This window comes from Gobio gobio, assembly GCF_949357685.1.
Source record: "Gobio gobio genome assembly, chromosome: 1".
NCBI lineage: Eukaryota > Metazoa > Chordata > Actinopteri > Cypriniformes > Gobionidae > Gobio > Gobio gobio.
The window spans coordinates 58,738,057-58,750,057 of NC_137097.1; the positions used below are offsets into that span (position 1 = coordinate 58,738,057).

Genomic DNA, 12,001 nt, shown 5'->3' on the forward strand with positions numbered 1-12,001 from the left:
GAAAATGCTGACGTATTCTCTTAATGTCGGAGACATGACTGATTTCTTCAGCAAGATCATCCACCAAAAATAACCCATCTCTGTAACACTACTGTTCAAAGGTTTGGGGTCAGTAACAGTTTATGTTTTTAAAAGAAGTCTTTTCCAAAAATACAGAAAAAATGTAAAACTCAAAAATATTACTACAATTTAAAATAATTATAATCTATTATAAAATGTAATTTGTTTCTGTGATGGCAAAGCTGAATTTTCACCATCATTACCCCAGTCTTCAGTGTCACATGATCCTTCAGAAATCATTCTATTAAATACAACTGTAATACATTTCACCCACAGGATGTTTGCTGAAAATCTCATCTGGAACAAGTATCTTCTAATTGGCTGTGACTGACACCCAGGAGTTGGGCATTCAGAGTTAACAGGCAGATGTCTTGCTCCTGGTTGGGACACCATCATTAATGAAATCGGTGTTACTCACCTGTGTGCAGAGAGATCGTGCGGTCGCTCCACATCCACTCGGCACAGCGGCTCTGTGATCACACGAGCTGACAGCGAGAATCGCTCGTACTCCGAGGGCGAAATCAGGTAGAATCCTAATAACATTTAAGGCAATTTAGTTACCAAGTGGAAAGGCCTGGAGCTAGAAATGATTCACAGTGCAGTTTGAGAATGAACTGCTAACCTTGTCCAGTCTTTGTGAACACGCAGGAAGCAATGCCACTGATGTCTTCTTTGCGAATGCAGTCGTAGCGTACTTGCGGTCTCAGCGCTGGCACACTGAACACGTGCATGTCACCCAGATTGGTAAGGCACACTAGAGCGTTCTCAGAGTACTCTTCAGAGCTCACGCTGGTGAAGTTCGACAGCGCCACCTTCCGTACTCGACAGCCCTCATGGGCGGTCAACTTGAACTTGGTTTTTGCGCTTACTTTAGGCAGCGTGAAAACCTACACAAAGCAGAAGATAGATAATTCACTTCCAGTTTAGCTTTTTACGACCCAGTTAAATGGTAGATTTAGTTGCAAATATCCCAACCTTAAACTGCTCCTCAGAAGCAATGAGAACCGAGTGGCTGCCCTGCATGTCTGGAGCTTTGGCCAGATCTCTGGAGACTTCATACGGCTCTGGCAGAGGGGTCCCTCGGCCATCCAGCACAGCGATGGACACCACTGGAGCTCTGTGCATGAGCTGGATCTCCTTCCCCAGCAGGGCCTCCACACTCTGCTCTGAGAACTTCTCCTGCGAGGGCACGTCCAGAGCGTATGCGTACACGGAGCCAGAGTTTGTGCCGGCCCACATTGTAGGACCATGATGCGTTCCTGAGAAACGGAGGACAGATGATGCTGTCAACCTGGTGGCCTATAGCATGACGAATTGAACAGATTCTTTTCCATGTCTTAAGAGCCTGGAGTCTCATTTACAAAATGCAAGCATGCTTTGATGCCAAATTCCCTAGATTTGAACTGAAAGAGCTTAATAAATGGCAAGAGCAAGCTGAAAAGAATAAGCATGAACATATAAATAGGCAAATGCTTAAGAGCCTATGATTGGATCATTATTGCAGTGATTATTATGTTTCTAGCATGTTATACGTTTGGCTTCTAGCCCTAATTGATGGAGTTTCTTAACTCTTTCCCCACCATTGACAAGTTCTCTTGAGCGTTTTCCTACCAAAGACGGGTTTTCACGGCTTTCCGTATTTTCACTGTTATACGGTAGGGGACGCTAATTTGCATCTTCTGAAAGAGTACTGGATCTTCTTATCAAAACACTGGCGAAGACATTGCAGAAACAAGCGATATCAAATGAATACATATGCATATGTAAAATAACGTGAACAACATTAAATGGCATATTAATCAAAACTACCTAATGTTACTGAATGAAATGTCGACCCAGGATGAACTATAGGACTGTGCAAGCATTCGGACTGTTGATGATCTACTCAATCTATGTTTTGATCATCGTTCTCTCATCGTCTTTGACCAAAATGCGATTTTTCTCCGCTTTTTGCTCAAAATGTTGCTTTTTTTTCTTAAACGAAACTTGCCCATATTCAAGTGTTGATAAAAAAAAAAGAATGCATATATTTTTTAATTTTTTAAATGCTGGTGGGAAAAGAGTTAAACAACCATGTAGGAAGACACATAATGGCCATATTCCAGGATGACAATGTCAAGATGCATCAGGTTCACATTGTGAAAGACTGGTTGGGAGGGAGCATGAAGAATCATTTGCACACATAAATTGGCTCCATGACCTGATTTGGTGGCCTAAAGCAGCATTTCTCAGTTCAATGAGTTGTGTGAACGCATTTTTTAGTTTTCCCTATTCAGTCAGCACAGCTGTTTCAGACAATAGTAACCTGACTTGACCTATTATAATGTTCCAACAACATAAACCACTCACACCCATAACTGCACAGTACAAAAACAAAGTTATTGCCCCCATTATTGTAAAACATTTTAATATATTGCACTAATAAACAATAATACTTAGTTCAGAACTCCCTCATGGAAAATTAAGCTCTCCCAAAACATGATCTGATCACTATTGTGCAAGAGACTGTTCTGAGTTAAGAGGTCATATATTTTGTAGACGAGAGAAATGAGGCTGCCTCATGCTTGTGACCCAGATGTCATAATATGGAGTAAAAGCATAAATTACTTCAACACCACACAAACGCGGGTGAGTGTGTAACAGCCTTGATCAGGTTAGACAACAATATACACATCAGCCTACATATTTCACATAGGACAGACACATTTTTTTATATAATTAAATAAATAAGCAAGTAAATAAGTAAAAGTAAAATGACATTCCTTCTCTCTATACTCGTCAGAAAAATAGCTTATTCTGGTATGATATTTTGGCTTAAAATGGTAACATGATCAGTTGTCCATGCCTGATTTATCCATCTGTTAAGTCAAACTAGGGCTGTGACTAGATTCAATAATTCAATAAGAATAAAATCAAATAATCTCAATCTTAATATGTTCAGTATTTTTGCAATATTTTAAAATCCCATTTGGATTCAATTTATAGAATGAATAGAACGTTTTGCAGCTATAACAGCTTCAACTCTTCTGGGAAAGCTTTCCACAAGATTTAGGAGTGTGTTAATGGGAATTTGACCATTATTCGTGAGGTCAGGCACTGATGCAGGTCAAGAAGGCCTCTGTGAAGGCCAGTCAAGTTCCTCCACACCAAACTCACTCAATGTCTTTATGGACCTTGCTTTGTGCACTGGTGCTGATGTTGGAACAGGAAGGGGCCATCCCCAAACTGTTCCCACAAAGTTGGGAGCATGAAATTGTCCAACATGTCTTGGTATACTGAAGCATTAAGAGTTCCTTTCACTGGAACTAAGGGGCCAAGCCCAACCCCTGAAAAACAACCCCACACCACAATCCCCCCTCCACCAAACTTTACACTTGGCACAATGCAGTCAGGCAAGTAACGTTCTCCTGGCAACCGCAAAACCCAGACTCTTCCATCGGATTGCGATTCATCGCTCCAGAGAACACGTCTCCAATGCTCTAGAGTCCAGTGGCTTTACATCACTGCATCCAACGCTTTTTTATTGCACTTGGTGATGTAAAGCTTGGATGCAGCTGCTCGGCCATGGAAACCCATTCCATGAAGCTCTCTACGCACTGTTCTTGAGCTAATCTGAAGGCCAAATGATGTTTGGAGGTCTGTAGCTATTGACTCTGCAGAAAGTTGCCGACTTCTGCGCACTGTGCGCCTCAGCATGCACTGACCCCGCTCTGTGATTTTACATGGTCAACCACTTCGTGGCTGAGTTGCTGTTGTTCCCAATTGCTTCCACTTTGTTATAATACCACTAACAGTTGACCGTGGAATATTTAGTATGTTGCCGTCAGTGAGGAAATTTCACAAATGGATTTATTGCACAATCACAGTACCACGCTTGAATTCACTGAGCTCCAGAGAGCAACCCATTCTTTCACAAATGTTTGTAGAAGCGTCTGCATGCCTAGGTGCTTGATTTTATACACCTGTGGCCATTGAATTCAGGTGTTCCGATCACTTCCATGATTTTGGAGGGGTGTCCAAATACTTTTGGCAATGTAGTGTAGTATGGAATCTTAATGTCGAATTCGGTTACACACAAACACACAAAAAAAGTCATACTTTACATTAGGTGCCATAACTAGTTAGGTGCACTTAGCTACGTGTTGTTCTGAAAAATGTGTACATTTACAGCTAATGAGTTTGAGGTATGGTAAGGTTTAGTGTTATGATTATAGGAGTATTAGTACAGTGTAACTACAAATGTTGATTAAATGCAAGTACTTTAAATGTAGTAGTAGTTAAGTAGTAGTTAAGGCCACCTAATATAAAGTGTGAAACAAAAAGCTAACAAAAAAAAAAAGCCCATTAAAGTTATGCCACCCTTTTTCTCACAATTCTCACCATCTCTGAGGAACGTGTCAGCGAAGCAGAGGCAGCGCACCACTCCAGACAGCGAGTCGTCTGCAGAACGGGGCTCAATCCGTCTTTGCACCGGCGTCACCTCAGCATCGTGCTCTGCCAATTGGGCGTTAGCCTCATGCACCTGACGAAAACAAGAAGAGCATCTTAAAGGAAACTAATAATCAACAGGTCAGCAGACTCAAACAATGGCCTCATTCCCTGTATCACGAAAACCTGTGAGATGGTGATGCACGTTTGGGTGATTTCCAGACACTCACTTTACTGATGGGACTATTAACAACGACACGTTTCTTTCCTGAGACTCTGCTCTTCCGGATTCTTCTGAAGGACTGGCGCAGGGATTTCTTCAGAGACTTGACTCGAGAAAGCGGGCCCTCCATAGCCAGAGAGTCGTTGGGGTGTAGGGTGCACCTATGGAAAGAACCTTCCTTTGAAGCAAACTCCATTCATACAAAAGTCAGATCTTTATTAATATCCTACGAGGTTATTCTGCTGTAACTGCTGAAGGAAATGCCTATTTAGATTTGGGTTTAATTGCATACCCAATGCAATGCATTAATTAGGTAATTCAATGGATAATCAATTACTGTTACTTTAACAACATTTAAAAAAATAAAATATAATAATAATAATTATTATTACTTAATTATTTACTCTTACTACCGCATTCTTTACAATGCTGAATATGCGAGAATATTGTATGATTTCATATTGTATGAAATGCATCATATGTGAATCCAGTTCAATTGTTGTTGTTTTTAATCATATATATTATTGAGGTTTTTTTTCTGGAATATTTGTAGAATTGGTTTGGAAATGCAGTTTCTGATGGAGACATGCTCATCAAGATTATCATGCGTTTATACATTTTATGTAATTTCATATTTGATGACCCTGCTTAATTTAAAGATGGACTTGTACAAAACAAATTTTACATACATTTCAAATATTAATTTAGTAAATGTTTCTACCTTTACGTTTCCACCATTAAGGTATTATTACCTTAAGATACCAGGGCCAGTATCCTACCAACTCAAATTCTGCTACGGAGCCATCCCCAATTCATAAAACTTCAATATCTTCATAGCAAATGACATCAATCGCTTTCAGTTTGAAGCACTGATTATAAGTGCTCATGAACAAGAATTTGGCCAAGTAATACAGCAGTCTTGGATGGCCCCATGAGTTACCTCGCCAGCACTGGACTCCGCCGATGGTAGTCAAAGAGGCCAAACCCATGACTGGTGCCAAAGGCAATGAGGTTCCACTCTGCGTGCAGGGTTACCGCAGTAACGGCTGCAGGAGGCATGCACTGCACCAGGACAACCGGCTGGAATCCTGGAGCAAACACTACCGAGCCGATCTTAGGAGGCAGCCGGTCATGACCCTTCCACGTAAAACCCTCTCTGTCCTGGAGCAGGTCCACCGTGGCCACATCAAGCATGTGATCTGACTTCTCATCGCTAAGAACCATAACTATAACCTGTGAACAGAGCTCAGGTTATAGCATTCATTTATTTTTGTGCAGACCATAGCCATTTGAAAACCTAGTTAGCTTCCCAACTAGGCAATATTATTAAGGCAAGTTCACACCAAGAACGATAACTATAAAAGGTAACCATCATCTACTGCTTTAAATGCTTGAGCTCTTTAAACCAGGGTGGATGCTGATTGGCTGTCAATGTTTTTATCGTTCATCAGCTGGGAAAAAAAATCTTTCTGAAAGTGATTCCAACAACGTAGTTTCTCTCTGCTCTTATCGTTACAGTTGTGATGTGAACTGATATACTTTTATATTTAGAATGTTTTTTTTAACTAAATCTTTATCATTATTGTTATAGTCAATGTTTCACAGATGGTTTTTGACGAACAGAGTCAAGATGTTATGAAGTTTCATGTTATGTTAGAACGCTGCCTATATAGACAGTAGGCAGTGAGGTCGCTCACTGGGCTTTGAAACAAAGCTACGGAACTAAAAATATATATTTGCATTAATCATTAAAAACTAGTGAACCTACTTGTCCAGCAGTTCCAGCCACCACTAGTTTTCCGCTGTATTTACAGACGCTGATCTTCTGGATTCCTAGTCTAGGATCATCACTGTATGGGTCAAAACAGCCCACCTGGAAATAAATGAAAAGCAAACACAGATTGTTATTCTTCACTGGATCCTAAAGCTGCGCAAACAGTGCTGCAATATCCCATTCATGAGGAATGTATAGTGTAAAAACACACCCGAGCCAATCCATTGTAAAGCCCAAAGTATACTTCGGTTTTTACGCATAACCGAGGGTCCGCGAACAGTACGCGTGACAAATTTCATCGCTAGAATAGTACACGCACCGCCCAATGTGTGTAACCGCATTTGGTGCGTTCAAGTCATGTCGAAAACATATTTACGAGTTAAACGTACATAAACGGCAAAGTCGCAAATATGATATAAAAAAACAATATTTAAATAATATAAAAGAAATATTCAAAAGCAATACACACCTAATGCACATTCTTTGCTCTGATTTTCTGGAAGTAGAGTTTAAAAACCTTGCTGTATTTTTGTGTTAATCAAGAGAAGGTACACCACCATCTTGTTCCGACGAAAGCGACTTGAACACACATGACGTTGTAAACAAAATACGAACTTCCCAGGAGCACTTGAATGCAACATTTGTAGGCGCAAGTCGCACATACAAATTTAATTTGTTTTGCACTAATCAGTGGGCCAGGCCATTGTTTCACAGAAGAAAATAGAACTAAAACAGAACAGAACAACAACATACTACCGGAGACTGCAACAACAACAGACGCCCGCATTGACAAGTGCTTGTGTGAGGGAGTTATGAAATAGACAACTTTAGTTTAAAAGAATACAAAGACATTTTTATTGGTCATAACTTCTGGAGAAAAATAGCACAGACACTGGAAAACGATTAAACTTTCTAGAGCGCGCATGTCGACCATCTACGTTCACGCAAGTTACCAAATGGAGTATCCTTTGAAAGCGTAAAAAAAGAAATTTACTTCAGCATGTGTAAAATTTCTTGTTTGTCTTTGTGACAGTTAAGCCCAAAGGAATAAAATAAATTAAATAAATCAAATCCCATCCATACAGCCTTAAAAGAAAAAGCATCAGACATGCAACATCTTATGAGCAATACATAATGCTATCGGTAACAATATAAGACTGTATTTCCTTCCCCTCTAGACACTTTGACCCTCAACCACGTCTGCTCCCGGCCAAACAGATGCCGACAAAGACAAGAACAAAGAAAAGAGGAATGTGCATGTTATGAGGAGGAAAAAAAAAAAAACAATAAAACAAAAGCAATGCAGCAGTGCCATCCAGAGCAGCAATGAGCTTCATTTACAGCAGACGCTGGCAAAGCATTTCAATCGTCAGACAGTCTGCTTTTAATTAAGGTGCAAGCGGAATCAACTCCAGTGTGAATCCCACATGCTAAAGGGGGCCACACGCCAGACTGCAGTCGGCATTTTATTAAGAAGCTGAAGAAGAGGAAAAGGTGGATTAGGAAAACAAACAAAAAAAAGTGAGAGGTCAAGACACTTGCCGAGCTGATGCTAACCTTGTTGTGAAAGAAAACAGTTGAGTAAAGTAAAATAAAATAACATAAATCCCAGTGTTCATTTGATGTGATAGCTTTGTTTTAAAAGCGAAAAAAATCATCAGAACTCCCAAATAATCTCTGACCTTTCTGAAAGGAGGCCATTCCTCCTCCCCAGCCTGCGTCAAACTGTCATTGTGCTCGCAGTCTGTCTGAAAGATATTCGCTGTGCCCAATTTGTACAGGGGTTTGAGCGACACTCCCGATGCATCCCAGAAGCGCACTGTACCATCCTCATGACTAAAAAACAGAACAAAAATAGTCACACATCATCCTGACAACTCATCCAAATAAACAGTAATGCGTTTCATTAAAGGAGGTGGGTAAGCAGCTGTTCAAATAACTGAAATCATTTTGATTTGTAATTAGTAATGGAAACGGAGCATACAATAATTGTAAAAATATATAATAATAATCATTATAATATTAGTATTTTTTTTAAACTCACCCAGTTAACATCAGTTCTTTCTGCTTTGGATCAGGTGCTAAGTTTTTCCCTCCACATATTGGCCAATTCTGTCAAAATACAGAGGGAAAAAACACTTAGGGCAGCTACTTCAACGAAAAACATCTGGCAAACTTTAAATTCTGTAATGAAATAACATAAAATAAGAACTTTGATGCTGGTTTATGTTTTACTGGAGGTTGTTAAATAAAATCCATTTCAGAAAGTCAAAATCACTTGCTCCTAAGCAATAAAATCTAAAAATACAGTATGAGCGTGCTGTATTAAATTAATTCATTTATATAACAGTAACAACGAAAGGGAGGTGTTTGTTTTATGCTGTTAACGTTATACACATAACAGATGTTATATGAAATGCAAATATTTAGTTTTCTGCTAAAGCGGGAAAAACAAAAAAGACGTATGTAAACGGAGGAAAGCAAACTATATGTCAGTTATTTAAACGGCATACACATCATTTGCAACATTCTACACATTCCCCAGCATTTGCAAGTTGATTTTTTGGCCTTTTCTCATTATACAGTATTTTGGAAGAATTTGAAACAAATGTTTAAAACACAACAGTTATTTTTGTATATAACTCAATAATACTTTCAGCCATCAACAGGAATAATCCCAGCTCCAACATTTTAAAACCATTCCACCAAATTTCCTTTTAAACAAACACTGAACGAAAAAAGTTTTGGGTCTGTGTGGAGTCCTTAATTCTCCCACCTCGTAGTTCTGCAGAGGACACTGCTGTTGGCCAGCACTGATCACTCTCTCCCACAACTTGGGAGGCACATTTGAGATGTGACATGAACAGGTGATGGCGGAAGAGTGCAGAGGAGCCAGATAGGGAGCAGGGACAGTGGGCCAGCCAGCCATCTGAAGATCAATCACCACCAGCTCCTCTTCCAAAAGAACCACAAGGGCTGACGGGTCATCAAATTCTGTGAGGCACAAAAATAACTGAAGTCCATGCACAGGAAGTAAAAAGAACCATTTAGCAGACGCATGTATCATCAGTGATTTATAGGACACTTATTACAGGAATGGGTTATTCCTACCCGGGTCCAAATGCCCTGATCAAGTGTGCAATGGTGACAGTTTAGTGATTGCCCCATGTATGAGTCTGAACATATAACTATGGCTGTGAATATAAGATTCTGCTGTATCGTTTATGACAGCAATTTTACTAGGGGGGTGAAAAACGTGTCACGCTGCTGTGTGGTACTACTGTGAAATACTGAAAGTACGGAAATACTGTGTGTGAAGAAAATGTCTCATGTTCAATTTAGGTCTGTTTAAATTAAAAGCACACAATAACGCATTAACAGTAAAAAAAAAAAAGTGACGTTAAAGCTTGCTCTACTCTACTTATCCAAGTTATAGCACGAAAAAACATGCATGAACATCAAAAGGTATGTTGAAAGATACAGTACAACTTACCGAAATGTATAACATCTCATGTAATCACTTTCAACTACGGAAAGACGTCAGTAAAAAAGCTTGTAAACAATGTCACTTAACGTTGCATTTACCACAGGAAAGTTATCTGACGTTCACAGTTTGTTAGTGCGCCATACAAAATAAATAAAATAAAAAACACGAGATGGGCAGTTGAATATAATCGATTAGGCTCTGTTGTTAATTTGAACCTCTAATATTATAGTAATGTACCAAATGAGAGCTATTAATATTAACAAAAACAACATCATTAGCAATAACAATACAATTATTTGTATTATTATTACTGAATAATTATTATAATAATTATTGAATAATTTATTTATTATGATTGATTCTTAAGGCTGCACAAACAGAGCTGCAATATCGCATTAAGGAATTTATAGTTTCTTGTTTGCACCTTTATAATTATATTTATTTATTATATAATTATATAATTCAATAATAATGGTAGATTACTATTATTATTAGACAGGTACAGTGTTTGTATTATTCAACAACAACAACCCTTCTTTAACCACTATGCCACACCACATGACCCGCTCACCCTTATCTCTGTCTGTGCAGTGAATGGTGAAGAAGTCAATGACACGCGAGGTGAAGTCGAGGGTGACGTGGCTGCTGTCCTGCAGGATGGTTAAGCAGTGTCTGTCTCCATAGCTGGCTCTGGGCATACCGCCACTGAACAACACTAGAGGAGCTCTACAGAGACAACAGAGGACACCCTTCTGAGTCAAACAAGCAGAGCTGAAACATGAGATTATGGGATTTCATTTCTCACACATTACGGCACAAACCCTGATTCTGTTGTCCTCCACAGGATCTTGTTCACGGCTTTGCAGGGAAAGGGGCCTGAGACGAAAAACACACAAAAAGAGGAAAAAGAAAGACAAACTGAGTTCGAGAGAAACCACCAAAAATACAGAAATCTTGGCAGAGTAGATGTTAAAAATTGGAAAATATCCGTAAATCCCCCAAGCGGTTTGTGTCAACAAACCATCAGCTAATAGTGAAGAGTGCATTTGAGGTTTACGATCCTTTTAATAGGTCTGGAAAAGGATTTTAATGGCCTATTACAAAAATTGAACAGACTCTAAGCTTTGCTATAGAACAACATTTCCTGACATTGTGCGAGTTAAACAAACATTACATGACCATCTATCAGCTAATGGCTACTGGAATTACTACAGTATATCTGCAGCAAGCAAAACAATAAAGCACTAAACATGATGTGCATTTATGCATGTTAGACATTTGATTTAATTTAGAATAAAACAATAGCTAGTCTTTTTAAAAACGTCATGTAAATGCTTTAGGACAGTGGTTCCCAAACTGGGGTTATGACTACCCATACTAGTTTTTAAAATGTTGATAGTATATTACACAAGGAAGAATGCAATTTTTCCCGAATATCCACACGATTGCAAATATGACGTTTTATACAACATTTCAACAAGCAAAAGGGTAATATTACGTGATGTACATTTTAAACATCGTATTGTCAGAATTGTTTGCTCTATTCTGAAACAATAATAGTTCAAATGAAAGCCACAGTAGAACTGTTGGGCGTCTCCAAGCAACACATAGCAGTGTTTTGTTAGTGAACGAATCCACGGCTTTGAACAAACTGGGAGAGTCAATAATTTTATGACCCATTCATGGCTTCATTACTGAATGAATGAATGACCCGATGACTCAGACACCAACTGGCAGTTTTAGTTTTTAAAAGTAAAGAGATATAAAAGTATCACTTTGTTTTTAACCCTCATTTAACCATCATATTTCTGTTGAACTTTTTCCATATAAAACATTAAATCATAACATTATTTATGCCATTGTAATTGTATTTATGCCACCTCTGAGCAGCATTAAACTGTGTAAATGCATCTATATGCAGCTTGAGCCACTGGAGTGCAAAGATGACTTTTGTTGGTTTAATTTGATTGAAATTATTGGTTTACTGAAGTTTAATTCATTGCTTTATTATATTAATGATTACAATTAT

General features: G+C 38.9%; 1 protein-coding gene across 2 annotated transcripts in view; it reads right to left on the bottom strand.

Moving 5' to 3' along the window:
* The window catches only part of llgl1 (LLGL scribble cell polarity complex component 1), a 43,611-nt gene that overhangs the window by 4,187 nt on the left and 27,423 nt on the right, over window positions 1-12,001 (bottom strand). For both annotated transcript variants that reach the window (XM_079823833.1, XM_079823832.1), the window contains exons 8-19: window positions 10,794-10,848; window positions 10,544-10,698; window positions 9,262-9,479; window positions 8,530-8,597; window positions 8,168-8,321; window positions 6,480-6,584; window positions 5,652-5,944; window positions 4,719-4,872; window positions 4,441-4,582; window positions 1,036-1,319; window positions 683-947; window positions 479-593 (exon numbers count right to left, since the gene is read on the bottom strand). In XM_079823833.1, coding sequence (XP_079679959.1) covers window positions 479-593; window positions 683-947; window positions 1,036-1,319; window positions 4,441-4,582; window positions 4,719-4,872; window positions 5,652-5,944; window positions 6,480-6,584; window positions 8,168-8,321; window positions 8,530-8,597; window positions 9,262-9,479; window positions 10,544-10,698; window positions 10,794-10,848 — 2,008 coding nt within the window. The remainder of the gene's footprint in view (window positions 1-478; window positions 594-682; window positions 948-1,035; window positions 1,320-4,440; window positions 4,583-4,718; window positions 4,873-5,651; window positions 5,945-6,479; window positions 6,585-8,167; window positions 8,322-8,529; window positions 8,598-9,261; window positions 9,480-10,543; window positions 10,699-10,793; window positions 10,849-12,001) is intronic.